Source organism: Canis lupus, chromosome 9 (assembly GCF_011100685.1).
Source record: "Canis lupus familiaris isolate Mischka breed German Shepherd chromosome 9, alternate assembly UU_Cfam_GSD_1.0, whole genome shotgun sequence".
NCBI lineage: Eukaryota > Metazoa > Chordata > Mammalia > Carnivora > Canidae > Canis > Canis lupus.
The window spans coordinates 43,260,087-43,276,665 of NC_049230.1; the positions used below are offsets into that span (position 1 = coordinate 43,260,087).

Genomic DNA, 16,579 nt, shown 5'->3' on the forward strand with positions numbered 1-16,579 from the left:
GTGATCATCATAATCTTGTAAATTGTGTAAACTAGACACAATAGCGACATTTGGTATTTATTTTGTTATGTATTTGTTACTTACTGTTTATTTCTATTGTAAAGATAGCTAAATAGTCAATAAAAAAGAAAAAGCAGAGGAGATAATAGCTGCAAGCATTTGTTCTCAACAAGGAGAAATCCAAGAAATGTGCTGAGGGACCTTTTGATGCCCAGCCTGGGAAGGCTTCCAACACTCAGGGGACAGACCAGGCTGGGTTTTACCCACTGCATGGACCAGCAAGGACCAGCCACCCTTAACTTACCATCTTCTGTGCCCCTGCAAGAAGGAATGGGGGGCACGAATGCCCCCAGGGCAAGCTTTCTACTCACTAGGCTCCCCAAAGGCACGGAATTGCAAACTGGGAAAAATGCCTCAAGGCTCAGGAATCCAAGCAGATATCCACACACAGGGAGCCCCAAGGGCAGGGGGAAAAAAGAGATCTTGCTGTCTGAATTAGGGAACTCACACCTGTTCCCTCTGCCAACACTCATGCACATTCAGAGGAGAAAGAGGCATGGCATCGTCCTCTCTCTCCTTTCCTGTTCTAAGGAGCAGAGAGTAGCTCCCAGGAGACCCTTTCCCTGCCAGCCCCCCCCCCCCAACCCCAGCACCTACTTGTCTAAGGAGGAGGGTGGGAAGAAGGAACTAGCAGTAATAACAGCTAACCCTTACTGAGCATGTCCTAATTGCCAGGCACCGTGCTGAATCCTCTGCACGCATGAGCTCATTTAATCCCCACAACATTTCTCTGAAGGAGATATTAGCATGATTCCCACTTTACAAATGAGCAAAAGGAAGCTCAGAAATGACCTGGCCGAGCCCTCAGCACAGCAAATCGCAAATTAGAACTCACACCCAGGTCTGTCCTCCAGCAAGAACCTTCCAGGCTCACTTTAAGGGATGGAAGCAAGCCCTGCCTCCACCTCCCCTGGTTCACCTCCACAGTTGAACTTGTATGATGTCATCCACCAGAATAACAGCTTGGGCAGAAACGCAGGGGTTTCCAGAGATGACCTGCCCTTCCACCATGACCCGAATAAGCTTTGCACAGAGGTGCTTGAAAGGAACAAGGCCTCTGCAGGGAGTGGCCTGAAGGCCATGCTGCCAGCCAGAGGAGGAGGGGAAGAGTTTGGCAGGGACACCCTGGCTCCTTTGGTCCAGCCTCCAGTGAGAGCCCTCCCCCACCGGGGGGCGGAAGAGAAAGCGGCCGAGTGCCCACAGTCACTGCCGAGTGCCCACAGTCACTGCCGGCCAGCCCAGAGGAAGCAGGTGCACTGGAATGGCTTCCTGCTGCCACTGCGGTTGCAGACGGGCCTGGGGTTCCTCCTCCAATGGCTGGACCTGCTGGAGGCCTCCCTCCCCTGGGGACACTCGCTGCCCCACTGCGGGGCCCTTTGCCATCTGCCTTGCCATCATCACGCACGCCCCCCACCCCCCAAATCTGACCTAGTGCTGGTGGCCTGCGGGCTGGGGATCAGGTGGGGAGGAGGCTAGACCAGGAAGCATGCACCTCTCACAGCGAGGAGATTCTCGGGCCCCACCCCTGGCTACCCACACACACCTCAGCATTGGCGCCAGTTCTGTGGCTGGGATGGGGCAGTCCTGGGGCCCAGGGAGATTCAAATGCTCACAAGCACAACTCAGGCTCTCAGTATACCTCCGTGCTGGGCCAGCCCACACGCTGCCAACTGCTGACATGATGAAAACCTGACCCTCAGTGGCCAGGAGGGGTTGACATGGGGGAGTAACGGAATGACTGGGAGGCAGCTATGTCTCTCCTCACTTGCTTTTTTAAGGAACTTACTTCTCTAGAGTAATCTCTGCTGAAAATGAGACCTACAGACAGTCAGGGTATCCCCAAGATGCCATCTGTGCTCCTTCCAAGTGTCTGAGCCACAGAAATGCAGGAGACCATGCTGAGTCCACTTCTGGCCACCCTGACAGCTGGAGGGATGACCCCTGTATAGTGCCTTTTCTCATCTACAAGGAGGAAAAAGGGTGGAGGGCTACGCTGGTAATACGAGCCTTCCGAAGGTCCATGAGTTACTGGGCTTCCAGGCCTTGGAAGAAAAGAGTGTTCCAAGAAATGAGGGCCTCAGGCACCAATGGTCTGTGGGGAAGGCGTGTCACAGCCTGTGGGCAAGCTGATGCAGTCCCATGACACGGAGGTCTAGAAAATGGTGCCCCCTCCAAAACTCCCAAAGTCCTGAGTCAGGCCCAGGAGGTTTTGGGAGGTTGCCTGCACTGGATGATTCTCTCCCCACCAAGAAGCTCAGAGAGGGGCCCCAAGGCAGCGCCCCCTTCACCACCACCTCCTTCAGCCACATCTGGGGAAATAACAAAAAGGCCCCTCCTTTCGTAAATGAGGAACCGGCATGAGGAGCCTGGGACATTTCCGGGGTGGGTGGGGGGTCACAGGGACACTCACCCGCATGGCCTGGCCTGGAGCAACCCAGAGCAAGGAGTCTCCTCTCCGATGCTGCTCCGTTAGTGGCTCAAAATAGCACTGGCTTCAGCCCCGCCCCTGGTCCCCTCCCTCTCCCCAGGCCCCTCCTGCTGGCAGCCTGAGCTGCCCAACCCTGGCCAGAGCCAGTCCCAGACAGTGAGTGGCCTCCAGGACTGCGGATACCAGGTATGCCGGGATGGAGAGGGTAACACAGCGTGTGTAGATGGGGAAGAGGAGGCACGGAGAGTGAGGGGGCAATGGGTGGGGGGCGGGCAGTGTTGAAGGGTCAGGGGCAAGGGACAGGGAGGGTGGGGCTTTCCTACTGACACACACCCCGGCTCCCAAACAGCTGAGCTGATATGGCCCCTAAAAATAGCAGAGGAATTTGAGACCTGCAGCCCCCGGCCCCACAGGCCAGGATGAAGACAAGCACATGCACGTTCTCTCTCTCTCACACACACACACACACACACACACACACACACACCATCATGCATGAACACTCAATCACAGCACAGTGTTCTTGAGAACACACAAATCATAAGCTCACCCCAGCCATCTAATTACTGCGGCAGAGGCCAAGGAAACCACTAACGTCACATCCAATCCAATATACAGGGCCCGCTGCACGCTGGGCCAGAACGACAGCCATGCAGCCATCCTGGAACGTCTGGCAGGAATAGAGTGAGACCCACACGATCAGTCTGTGGCTGCCTTGCCGGAAATACACTGGGGACATGCAAAGAATCAACTGCACTTTCTGTGTATACACCTCTTGCCCTACACAGCTAGAGACTGCACAGGCACACAGGAGGGTGTGGTGGGTGGGCCTTGGCCCTGCAGAGGAAATTGTGGGTGTCTGGCCAGTGAGCAAGGGTTGCCCATGAAAAGCCAGTGCTCCTCATGAAGAGAAGGCCTTGCCTTGCTCTTCAGTTAGTACCAGGGATGTCGGGACTGGGGCTGGGGACCCCCAAGAGGCTGAAATGGGAGCTGGGGGCAGATGGGGAGGAGCCAAAAGACAGGTCTTTTGAAGCTGTCTCAGAAGCTGTAAGCTCTGCAGAAAAAAGGAAGCTGGCCTGTTTTTTTCCTCTCCAGGAAAAAAAAAAAAAAAAGAATGGGGTGAGGTGGTGTTAGGAGGGCCTGAAAAAGAGCTTTCACCAAACCAGTGTCCAACCACGGTGGCTGGAGATCCCCCAGGCCTGTTACCCCAGATAGTCTTATGAGCCCAGTAGGTCTTGTAAACAGTATGACTTTCTCTGTTGAAAGGTTGATAAGCACTGCCTGGGAGGACCAAAGCCCAGCTCTGCCTCTTCCCTACCACACAGGACCATTGGGACGTGGGGTCCCGCCTCTGGTTTCTAGGGACTGGTGTGTCGTCCCAGGGAGATCGTCTGGCCCTGCGGGGGCACGTGCTGTGTCAGAGCTCTTCACATCCCCAGGACTTTCTCGACACGCTGGTGCCAACCGTGGCTGCAGCTGAAATCCCTCATGGGACTCCAGAAATACTGATGCCTAAATCCCACCTTTTCCCCCTAGTTTCTGATTTAATTGGTCCGGGAGGGAAGCCTGGGCAGTAGGATTTGTAAAAGCTCCCCCAGGTGATGCTTATAGGTAGACAAGGCTGAAAACTGTTCAATATGAAGGCAGCAGAGGGGTCCCTTTGTTAAGTCACTGAGTGCCTGAAAGAATGAAGGGATGAAGCACGTAGCTGTGTGATCCCTGGGCCTGGGCCTTAAACGGCCCTCATCTGCAAAATGAGTGTTCTGCACCAGTAACTCTTCTCTATGGTCAGTATGAGACTGGTAAAATCTCAGTGAGTGAAAAGGTTTGGTTCTCAAAGCATGGTCCCCAAACCAGCAACCCCTCCCCCTTCCAGACCTACTGAATCAGAAATTCTGCATCAGGGCCCCAGCACCTGTGCTCTAACCAGCTCTTCAGGTGATTCTGAGAACCACTGCTCTGAAGGAATTATTCTTGGTGTCCCGTGGCTGACAGTGAGTCTCCCAGGTCCAGCCCACCGGGTTCAATCGTGGCTTGTCCATGCGGAAAGCTACACAACTGAACCCTGTGCTATGATTTCTTCACCTGTACAAGGAGGGCAATGAAAGTACCTACCCAGTAGGGTGATTGTAGGCATTAGAGGAATTAGTGCTTGCAAAGCTCTAGGAACAGTGTCTAACACAAAAATTTTCAATAAACTTATCGGAAAAAAAGTTTTCGATAGTTTTAATTTTTATCATCTATCTGTGATCATTGTCGGGGGATGGGGGAGAAGAGAAAAGCAAAGCATCACAAGCAAAATTTCCAGGTAACTGAAGACTATCCCCTTTAAGGCACAACATATTTTCTATTTTAAGTGATTTTCGAAATTCTATTACTAACTTATAAATCATAAAAACACACATTTTGTTGGTTCTCTTCTATTTTTTTTTTAAGATTTTATTTATTTATTCATGAGAGACACAGAGAGAGAGAGAGGCAGAGACACAGGCAGAGGGAGAAGCAGGCTCCATGCAGGGAGCCCGATGTGGGACTCGATCCTGGGACTCCAGGATCACACCCTGGGCCAAAGGCAGGCACTCAACTGCTGAACCTCCCAGGCATCCCTGTTGGTTCTCTTCTTAAGTAAAACACTCAGAACCCATCTCAAACATCTCAAACTCCTGAGCTTCCTCTCTTGAACTCCCCTCATTTCCCTCCTCTACAGATGAAAATGAGGGCCCATCATCCCCATTGTGATGACTTTGGACTTCCCAGCTTGGCTCCAGGCCAAGTATGCCCCTCGCCATACTCAACAGGCACCAGCCCTGTCCTAGGCGCTGCAGCCAACCTCGCTCCATGCCCGTGTTGGTAAGACCAGATGCCCTCTGTGTCCGGATTATCTGCTTTTTCATTCTTTTGTCCCCATCAGCTGTCACTCCACCTGTCAGCATGCCTGTCCCCAACAGTCTCACTTCCTTCTAATGAGCAGTTTCTGCCAAAGGCTAGAGAACCAGATAACCGAGCCTGATATAACAAAGTCCAGAGCAGAGCAAGTGGAATACCAGAGAGCTACTCTCCTGTGAGTAAAGGGCCTGGGTTTTCCCCCCAAGACTTGCTGCCCTCTATTTTGGTCACCTGAGGATCTTCTAGGCCCTCCTTCCATTCAGCAGTGCTCTGGAAGATGACCAGGGACTGGTATGTCATCCCAGGGAGATCGTCTGGCCCTTTGGGGGCATGTGCTGTGTCAGAGCTCTTCACATCCCCAGGGCTTTCTCGACACGCTGGTGCCAAGAAAAGTTACTGGTGCACCCCTTATGGGTGACCGAGGTGTCACTTTACTTTCAGAAGCTTGTTCTGAATTATTAGTAACCATGTGTCAATCTACTCTTTTATATTCAGACAACTAGATCCTGGTCATTCTGTCTCTGAGTTGACTTGTGTTACTGATGGAGATCATCTCAAAGCACTTTCTTCCCTCCGTGACAAGGGCAGACCTCTTCATTCAGAGAAGAAACCTGAGACCTGACAACCCACTCAGTGTCACACAAAGCCACCACCAGTACCCCTCCTGCCCAAAGGTTGGTGCTGCCTCAGGCCCCAGTAGGTCTTAAGTAAGCCCAACCTATAACCCCAGGGGGCTGGGCAGTCACTCCCACAGCCAACCAGACCACCCCTAGGCCCCTGGGTCTGCCTCCTGGCACTTCCCTTTCCCCTTTCTCCCTTCTTTTCCCCAGCTCCCCTCATGCTCTCACTTTCTCAGGCAGATATTCCCACAGTCCCCTGCCCTCATCACCACCAATGACTTAGAAATGCTTCTCTCTTCCCAGGCTCTGGGATTGAGACCCACATCGGGCTCCTTGTGGGGAGCCTGCTTTTCCTCTGCCTGTGTCTCTACCTCTCTCCCTCATGAACAAATAAAACCTTAAAAAAAAAAAAAAGAAAGAAATGCCTCTCTCCCTTGCCCAACTTTCCCATCTGTCAAGGTCGACAAGTGTCACCTCCCTCATGCAGTCTTCCCCAGACCCCAAGGCCTGCACAGAGGCATACTGCAAAGAGCACACCTTCGCAGTCAGGCACCCCAGTCCTGGATCTCAGCTCTGCGTCTATCTTGCTGCCTGACCTAAGGGAAAGTTACTCAGCTTCTTAGGGTGTCCACTTTTTTTGCCTTATAATACCTATTACTACCTTCTGGGTTGTTGTGAGAATTTAAAAAAGACAGTATATGTAAAGTACCTGGCATTAGGCCTGGCAAATTGTAGGTAGTGATTAAATTATTATCAAAAACCACAGTCCTGGGCAGTCCCGATGGCCCAGCAGTTTGGCGCCGCCTTCAGCCTGGGGTATGATCCTGGAGACCCGGGATCAAGTCCCACGTCGGGCTCCCTGCATAGAGCCTGCTTCTCCCTCTGCCTGTGTCTCTGCCTCTCTCTTTCTCTCTGTGTCTGTCACGAATAAATAAAATCTTAAAAAAAAAAATTAAAAAAAAAAAAAAAAAAAAACAACCAACCAACCACAGTCCCGTCTATACCCAGATATCACCATGTACACATGGTGGTTTTTTAATACTCAATATGGCACTTTGCTAGATACAATGGAATGAGCATAGATACTAAATGGGATTAGATTCTAAAGTCATCCTGTAAGGCAAATGTAAAATATAGCCAAAATTACTCTCGAAAATCCCTTAAATTGCTCACAAAGTATAGCACACATTGTTTTATATATTCTACGTATCTGCAGGAAAGCATAGCATGGACAGTCATGTACAGCCTACAATAAAAAGAAATACACAAAATGCAATGTTTAAATTTTTTCTCACACAAACATAAGTGGAATTTATTGAATTTTGATGTGCATGTGCCACAACTACACAGCATAAACTAATGTTTTGAATGGTAATCTATTTGTGATATGTCTAAATCTTATCTCCCTGAACAGGAGGGACCATTTCCTATGTCTTTTAAATCTCATCCCCCTCCCCAGCACTAGACACACAGTAGGTGCTAAGTATCCACTGGATTTAACTAACTGACCTGAAAGGTAACTGTTGTGAGATACATGGTGTTGAACACAATAGGGAAAAAAGAGATATCCACATAGAGTAACAACCTCGACTACCCTGCGGTGGTGGTGTGTGTGGTTGTTGGTGGTGTGGGGTGAGTGAAAGGTCCTCTGTTACTGGCACTGGGCCAGGCAGAGTGGCTAAGCAGGGGGGCAGGGGCGGGCTACACAGAAGGCTCTGAAGAGTGAAGCCATTCACATATTCAACTAGCAGTTACCGGTAATTCCTCAAGGTGAGCACCAGGGAGAAGCACCAGGCCGGCTTCTTTTTCTGGCACTTCACAACTGGACTGTGAGCTTCTCAAGGAAGAGGCTGTATGTCTGTGGTTCAGTCTGTGTGCTCTGCACCTCCCGAGAGCATTGGGTCCTGCTCAGAGGCAGTGCTCCATAGATGGATGAGTGAGTGATTGAAACAAGATGATGCGGACACAGTTCTGACCTCAGCAAACATACAGACAGGAAGAAGAGAAACAAAGCTACCCAAGTAATTAGAATTGGTGTAGGATCTACTCCATGCTCCAACAGGGTCACTGATAATGTTCTAGGGAAATTCAGAAGCAGAGATCTTTTCCTGCTGGGGAATAAAACAGAGAGCTTATGGGCAGCTTGGGGCTAGGGCCATGAAAAATGGAAGGAAGTGTAATGAGATGAGAGAAGAAGGGGATTCCAGGGTAAAGGAGTAAGATAATAGAAGCATGAAACATGAAGCACAAGCAATAAGTCTGGATGAAGTGACACAGATAGGTAAACAATGAGAGGCAAAGCTGGGAAGGTAAGTGGGGCCAGATCAAGAATGCCCACGTGTCATAGTGGACAGGTGTGGTTTCAGCTGTCCACAATCCATTCCTCTATTCTCTGATTGCAGCACCCCAATTTTTCCCTGGGGACCTACCCCAGCATGTGACTTGAATCTGGCCAACAAGTATGTCATATCCCCAGGCTACAGGGACTAGTTCATGGAAGGCATATGATCCAATCAGTACCGAGGCCATTGAATGAAACTTTGGATTACTGAAAGAGTCACACTTCTCCCATAAGACCTGAACCTGGTGCTGTGCCATTTTGTCATCAGTTGTCTGAGGACCAAGCCAGTATGGAAGATGAACTGAGAGACAGGAAAGGCCTGGTTTCTAGATGAGGCTGAACTTACAACCAGTTCTACCCCCTGAATGTTTCAGATGTTTGACCCCAAGCATTTCTTCTTTTTAAACCAGGTCAGCTGGGCTCTGTCACTTGCAATTGAAAGGGTTGTACCTGAGGAAAAAAGGGAGGTAAGCAGCCTAAGCACAATGCAGGCACATTCTGAGCACTAGCCACGAGTCAGGGCTGGAGTCAGGGATCGTGCTGCTTGTTTTCCTCACAAAACTCTGGGAGGTGAGTGCTGCAAAAGAGGAATCATGGTCTGGGAAACAGGCTTACAGAGGTTAAATGACTTGCCCGAAACCACATAGATAGTGATTGGCAAGACCAGTTAGGACACTAGTCATTCTGACTCCAGAGCCCTGCTCCTTCCACTCTCCCTCCTGCCTGGAAAACAGTGGGGGTCACAGCAGGCTTCTGGATAATGAAGGGACATGATTAAACCATAGCTTTAGGAGTGCTGATCTAACAAAAGGATGCTGGGAAGCAAAAGAGGCTAGAAGCTGAAAGACCACTGAAAGTCAAGGAGATGGCCAGAGGACGGATGGGAGCGGGGTTGGTATCTCCTGTATGCTGATGGTGGGGAAGAGACAGTGGGTGATGCAAGACAGAGACTCAGCAACTATGCGGGGAGGCTGGGAAATGGGCACGGAAGTTGAAGGGTGGGGTTAGGAAGAAGATGTAAAGCCTCCAACGTTTCAAGCTGTCAAGATTTCAAGAGAACAATCTGAAGCCACTATCTAAAACAGGAATGTCAGATGGAGATAGCTTGGAAAACACTGAGCCTGGTGTTCTACTTGACATCCTAAAAGAATATCTGACCTTATCTCTCTAGTTCCTCTTTAATTCAAAACTCCTTTAAAGAGAAAGAAAAGGTTTATAAACACTATCCCACAGTGCTTGTATTAGTACGAATTTGCAATGTACAAACTGTCATTAACAGAATTTACGGAAGCTAGGGGACATGCACTGTTTCAATGAGGTGGTGAAAAGGGCAAGCCCAGGTCTGGGTGCAGACACTGCTGCCCTCCAGGCGGTCTCGGTGGCCCGCCGGGCGGGAGTGGGAGGTGGGGGGGGGAGCCGGGTGGGCCCCGGGCCCCGGCCCCGGCCCCAGCCCCAGCCCCAGCCCCGCCTGCGCTTCCAGGCCCAGCCCACCTGCCGGCAGGCGCAGGGGCGGAGCCTGGGAGGGGCGGAGCCGGGGAGGGCCAGCTCCCGCACATGCGCAGTGCGCCCGGAGCCGCAGGGCGCACCCGCCCTGCAGCGCCTCGGCAGCCCGGCAGAGGGCGGCCGCTCCCTTCTCGCCCGCCCTGGCCGCCCGAGCCGCGGGATTTCACCTCAGCGGGGCAGGCGTCCAGGCCACGCCCCCGAGAGGCGTCCCCCGGGAGCTCGAGACTGAGGGGGCTGCGGCGGCAAGATGGCCTCTCGCTTTATGCTGGAAGGGTACGGTCGGGGCGGCCGGGCAGAGCGCGGCGCCGCCTTTGTCTAATCACCGCTCCATCCGCAAGACCCAGAACGGCCCCTGCATGTAGCGGGCACTCAATACGTGCTCACTGATGGAATAAAATGGATGCATGAATGAATGAGTACGTGCATAAACAGAAGACTCCGGGGACGCGACGCTTTAAACGTGTGCTGGGGGGCGAGGCCTGCGACCGGCAGTCTAGGAAAGTCAGGGGAGGCGGCAGCCCCGGATCACCACCCTCACTGCCACTGAGGTTAGGTCTCCGCACTCCGCCAGCCCCTGCCTTAGCCCTCCCAAAGCTTTGCTCAGACCCCGGCGACAGAGCCCAGGTGCATGTGGGCTTGTCCTCTCTGCTAAGACCAGGTCTGTCCCTCGCAGTGGGACCTGGCTGCCTGCACAGCCCACTGCAGTAGGTCTGCTGCTCCCCAGACTCTCGGCTTCGGGGGATTTCCTCAGGGTCCCTGGGGATTTCCACATTGCCTCTGCTTTGCCAAGCTCCCACGAGGCCCAAAGCCAAGCGCCTGCCTTGACAGAATCCTCCATACCGCTGCCCAAATCCTACCCAAACTTGGTTCACCCCTGAGTCTACCAAATGTACCACATACACAATATTCCCATCCCCAACCCCCTCTGGCAGACATGAGAGAATAAGCATAATGAACTATTGTTCTCTTTTTCACATAAATGACAACTCTTTTCTATTTCCACAGAAGAAAAAAAAGGAAAGCCAGTTTAAGGGTCGGCCACACAGATTTAAATAAAACATCAGGAAGGTCTTCCCGGGTATGAGAGATGGAAACACATGGTGCTTATTCTCAGCGCCAGGGAGGCTGCTTCAGACAAGCCTCAGGTTCCTCCAAACACTGGACACTTGATACATAGTTTGAGGATCTGTGTGTTCACCTCTGGAGGCCTTTTTTTTTTTTTTTTAGCCTGTTTCTAGAACCCTTTAAAGTAAAAATAAAGCTCAAATTCAATCTCCATAGAAGTAGGAGGAATGAAGCAAAAGCTTCTTTCCTACCAACCTACCACCTCCACATTACCAGCCTTGGCCAAATCCACTGGGGCATGTGAGCACCTGTGTGTTACAGAGCTGGGCAGAAAACATGCTTGGCAAGGTGGGGAAGCACTGCCCCAGTTGTGGTGGCTCACAGCCAGGGACCTGTTGGCCCTGGGGCATCAGGATTCCAGAGCTGCTGAAGTGTAGAAATTGCCAAAGAGGACAAGCCTTCCTTCCTGAGAGGAAGGGAAAATGCCACCATCCCCAGCCTCACCAGGAGGGCTGCAAGAGGAGAGAAGCCTTCAAGAGCACCCCACCATTGTTTTCTGAGAACTCTCTGAAGCTGCACTGTTCAATGTGGTAAGCCCGAGCCACATGTGGCTACTTAAATTTAAGTTAAATTGAAACAATGGGAATACTTCTGATTAAATTAAAACCAAAAAAATTTTTTTTTTTTAAGATTCACTCCCTCAGTCATGCCAATCACATTTCAAGTGCTCAGAAACCACCTGTGGTGGCTAATGGCTACCAGGTTGGAAAGCAAGGACTGCTGAACATATCTTTTTTTTTTTTTTTTTTCATAAGAGACATAGAGAGAGAGAGAGAGAGGCAGAGGGAGAAGCAGGCTCCATGCGGGGAGTCCCACGTGGGACTCAATCCCAGGTCCCCAGGATCAGACCCTGGGCTGAAGGCAGCGCTAAACCGCTTAGCCACCGGGCTGCCCTGAACATACCTGTTTTGGCAGAGCCTCCTGTCAGACAGGTCTGATGGAGAGAGCCCCCTTTCAGCTTGTCCTGGTCATCCTGTCCAAAGACTCTGTCAGGTGTTGCCCCCTGACCACCTGCTGTTCTCTCCTACCCCTGCCCCAGATTATGCTTAGGCTCCCGTCCAGTCCCTGTGTACCTTGCCCTGACCCCTGGGCCTCAGAAAGAAGTGGGGGAAGGGGACACAGTTTAGCCACAATATAACAACTAGCCAGGGAACAGAAGCCAGATGCAGAGGGGCTGAAAAGGCAAAGCTGAATGGAAGCCAGCCCCCACTCCAAGGCATCCCAGGCCTGGGAGAAAGCCCCTTGGTGCCACACAATCGTTCCTTGTTTCTACAGAGTCTCTGGACCATGCATGGGTAAGACATCTGGAATGTAGTGGCCTGAGGGCTTCCCCGCACCACCCGCTGCCGGACTCATCTGATGTGAGTGCTCCCAGAGAGAGATGTCCCAGCAGAACCCTGAGTTTTCAAGGGCAAATAAGGCCAATAAAGCTTCATTCTGAGCAGCATGCCAGGAGTTCTGCCCACGGAGCAATGGGGACCATAACTGGACATCTCCCTGTGTCACTCACTGGATGAACCAACTGAAGAAGGTAAGGAGGAGGACATGGCGGAAAAGGACTTTAGGACATGCCCGCCAGGCTAGAGAGGCTCAAGCAAGCTCCCCAAGCCTTGGATCCATGGAGGAATAAGGGAACAGGACATGGGTCTGACAGCTACCACAGTCTCTCACAGGCACTTAATATGAAAGGTTTTACTTAGAAAATCCAAGTGGGAGAGTCTGGGTGAGCTCATATGTGTGGTAAAGGAGCAGAAAATAGACCCAGGAAATTGTAGGTCGGGGCTGCCTCTCTGTTCTGTGCCTCCATTCTGTCCTCAGTTCCTGTTTAGCCCTAATCCAGATGCAAGATGGGCGTGAAGAAACAAAATAAGTTGTGGAGAGACCACAAAAAAGTGAAGTCTGTTTAACTGGAAAACAAACAGGTAGAAAGAAGCCTGGTATTCCGAAGTTGCTGGCATCGGACAAGAATTTGACTGGAGGCATTCATGGGAAAAGGAGCACAATTTTAAAGATGCATTGAACTACAGGCTAGTTTGGATAAACTCTGAGGCTGCCATGTGGCCCTGAGTCAACCTGGGGACTGATCTGGGTCTTATTTCCCCATCTTCACTTGGAGGCCCTTTGGGGAAAAGCACCATTCTGGAGACGAGAGTAAAGTGCCCTGTACTGTGCCCCCTTCATCCCCCCACCACCATCAGCAGAGCTGAGTCATTAACAGGCCTGTGGCATTCCTGGACAGATGGCCCATCAGGCTCCCAGGCACCAAGTACCTCCCAGCACCTTACAGACAGATTAATGATGACGATAATGCTATTCTAAGTGACTTGTGTGTAATGATTAGTTGAATCCTTAAAATAACCTTACAAGAAAGTAGTAGTAGTAGTAGTAGTAGCAGTAGTAGTAGTAGTAGTAGTAGTTTACAGGTGAGGAAAGTGAGGCACAGAGAAATTAAATAATTTGCCCAAGGTCACACAGCTTAGTAAACAGTCAGGATTTGAACCCAGGAGTCCAGCTGCAGAGTCCATGTTGTACCCAATATACACCAATGTATTAACAATATATACATAATCATCAGCATCTTCTGATTTGTGGGCTCTTCTGCCAATGCTGCCTGCCTCCTTTTTCTCCTCCCCAAATGAGCTGGAAGCAGTTCCACAGCCAAAACCAGCCCTTCCATCCAACTTCATATTTGCCAAGCATCTGTTTCTATAGCAACAATAAGATCTGCAGTTTCTGGATTTTTGAAGAGAATATGTGGGGCGGGAGAAGAGGGGACCCTTTATAGCATGGGTCCCTCTTTCAGAGGCACAGAAGAGAGACTGAAAACAGGTGTGTTAAGGAAGATGCAGGGGCTGAGTAGGGAACCCAGGGCTATGATAGAAGCCAGAAAACTGCTATGCCTTGCCTCAGAGACTAACTCCTATGGTCTGGACAGAGAAGGGGAAGGCCAGTTAGAAGGATTAGAAGCTGACGGCAGAAATGCTTTGGAAGAGTCTGAGAGAAAAGGACACCCAGACTAAATTTTGCAGTGTATGTGTGTGTGTGTTCCAAGCCATTTCCAAACTGGGTATCCTATCACAGAGCCTGGTTCTGCGCCACAGGTCGAGGCCAAGGAGTGATGGATGGTAGCAGGGAACAATAAAGGAGTCCTGGAAGAGGAACGCAGACCGGCATCTGAGTGCCTATATCGGGTGGTTCACCTCCACCGGAGAGGGTGAGAGTATTCTGGGTGGGGTGGTCAGGCTAATACCCCTCACCTTCACAACACCTAGGCCTCATTCCAGCCTGCCACCCCCAACCTCATTTATACAAGAAACACCTGTCATTGTCCAGAAATCCTGAGGCCAGAATCCAGATCACTGCAGGCCGCCTGTGCAGTGCAGGATCCGCCAGGCAAAGCCAAATGCTCGGGGGAACAAGAATGTTTGCTGGTCCCTTGATTCTAGGAAGACAGCCCACAGCCGTCTCCCAGGCTTCTCAGGCAGTAGGCCTAGTTTCCTTTCAGCTTCTATTGAACTTGATGCATGGCCAAGTGAGTGGGGACTCAACCTTACCCGGTGCCTGTGTCCTCTATGTAACCTAGGCCACCTGCGGGGGGAAGATCCAAGGCTGTACCTAGCTCAGCATGAGCTGAGTCCCCAGTGCCTGAAGTACCAGGCACATGGGCTTCCACAGCCTGGATGGCTCCAAGTAGCTGGAAGATGCCAGCTACTCGGGGAGGAAACCTTCCACTGTTCTGAAGCCAGCTTCTTCAATTGGCTCCACAACTAGACCAGTCGACTCACAGATGTGGGAGGCGGGGGCCAGGAGAGGCACGACCAACTGAAAGGGCTCCCAGCAGAAAGAACCAGTAGGGAGACCATTTCAGACCCTGTTCCTCACCCTGGCCTTGGAAGGCTCCACTGGAATCCCCAGACACTTTCTCCATGATGAGATGGGGCTGGGCATGAAACTGGGTATCAGTCATGAGTGTCTCATGCTGCCTGACAGTGCTGTCACTGCCTGGCCTCTAGCCCATGCCACCCTGGGCTGAGATCTATCTTTTTGCAGATGTCTTCTCTTCTAGAGAAAGCACAGGTTCCCTGGTCATAGGGATGGCGTATTCAGCCTTTCTCCTCCACAGAACTGAGCCCACAGGGTGACATGGAACAGGTGCCCTTCAAGGCTTTCTGACATCCCACCTCAATTGTGCCAGGCTCCATCCTGGGCTGTTCACATTGGGCCTTCCTATGGCCCAGAGCCATGCTCCCCACCCTCACCTCCCAGCCCTCCTCTGCCCAGGGCCAGGGCCAGCCTCAGTCTTAACTGCCAGGAGAAAGAGCCTTGGAAGTACCCTCTGCAAGAAATCTCCCCTCCCTATGGGTACCCTGCACACCATAGGGCCTGGCAGTGAGAGAAACTGGGGAGGGAAAGAGGAAGTGAGTCAGCTCCTTGCAGAAGTGGGAGTGGAAGGGAGGGGCCAGCAATACTGAGGTCAAGGGGCAAAAGGCACAGAGGCCAGAAGGGTCACTAAAGAGAGGGAACCAGGCCCTGGAGACATTACGGGGGCCCACTGAGAAGGGGTGGGTAAGGGGGACAGACTCAGCAGTGCCACCTCCTGCCAAGGCTGGGTGGCCCCCACAGGCCAGAGAACCTGGATCTGGCAGCCACAGCCCCACCTGAGGATGGAATCTGAGGCAGCTCCCCTTCCTGACTCACTCACCGGGTGGAGGAAGTGAGGCTTGTGGGATATGGCCAGCTATGTTCTCTCCTCACCAGAGGAGTTTCTGGTGCCGAAGGCCTCCCTGCACCACCCGCTGAGGCTCCGAGCATAGAGCAGTTGGGATGCCCTAGCATGTTCCCTGGCCCTCTCTGGCAGCCCCTGCCCATGGGGGAGCTGTCCCCAGGCTCCAGCTGGAATCTGTTGCCCTGACTGGGAAAAATCCTTGCTGTGAAAATTCCCAGCCTGCTGACATTCCAGCACGCAGGCAGAGCAGGAAAGCAGCAGAAGGAAAGAGGAAGTCTTGAGCCCTGCTGAGCTACATCCTACCCCCTCAGAGACTGCAGCCAGTATGACAAGCACATTTCTCCAAGGACCCCTGGGTTGGACGCTGTGTGACCCCACATAACTCCAAATCTGCTTCTTACCTGAGCCCAAGCTTCTCACCCAAAGACATCAGTACAGGGCCGGGAGGCAGGCCATCCTGTGACCTGCTCCTAGATGCCTAGAGTCTACCTCTCCTCCATTCCTGTGGGACATGCTGAGTGCCCAGGCACATAAGAAACAGGGAGTAAAGCTAGGATATGTCCTGCAGACAAGTCACCAAGGCAAGTCAGGGTGGGGAGGGTTCTAGAAACCAAAACTGAGGTACATGAGGAAAACCATGTAGAAAGAATAGGAAATCAGTTCCTGACCAGGGAACCATCTTCTTTCCTTCAACAAATATCATGAAGTGCTCCAGAAGCACCAGAGAAATAAGATAATGAATTAATAACAAGCTTGATGAAAGTTATCAAAGAAAAGGATGTGACAACTCAGAAGGTCAGGGAAGGCTTCCCTGAGGAAGTGACATTCAAACCAGGGCCAATGTGTATGAGGGCATGAGGATGGGCAAGGAAAGGCATTACAGACATAAG

General features: G+C 51.6%; 1 protein-coding gene and 2 long non-coding RNA genes across 36 annotated transcripts in view; 2 read left to right on the forward strand and 1 right to left on the reverse strand.

Moving 5' to 3' along the window:
- Positions 1 to 16,579, reverse strand: part of MYO18A (myosin XVIIIA) — a 98,770-nt gene that overhangs the window by 62,173 nt on the left and 20,018 nt on the right. Inside the window, exon 1 of one of the 33 annotated variants that reach the window (XM_038548334.1) lies at positions 2,471 to 2,541. The exons of the other annotated variants lie outside the window; for them this stretch is intronic. Within the exon in view, the coding sequence (XP_038404262.1) occupies positions 2,471 to 2,476 (6 nt within the window). The 5' untranslated portion in view covers positions 2,477 to 2,541. Of the gene's footprint in view, positions 1 to 2,470; positions 2,542 to 16,579 lie in introns of those variants that run through there. 33 annotated transcript variants of the gene reach the window in all.
- Positions 2,453 to 6,887, forward strand: LOC106559316. Of its 2 annotated transcripts, none has more exons than XR_005364715.1 (3): positions 2,453 to 2,674; positions 5,196 to 6,048; positions 6,298 to 6,887. It is a non-coding gene; the product is annotated as an uncharacterized LOC106559316 (long non-coding RNA). The 2 variants fall into 2 exon arrangements; XR_005364716.1 differs by having other exon boundaries at positions 5,196 to 5,549; positions 5,870 to 6,887.
- On the forward strand, positions 10,046 to 14,124 carry LOC111097448. The gene is made up of 2 exons (XR_005364720.1): positions 10,046 to 11,493; positions 12,239 to 14,124. It is a non-coding gene; the product is annotated as an uncharacterized LOC111097448 (long non-coding RNA).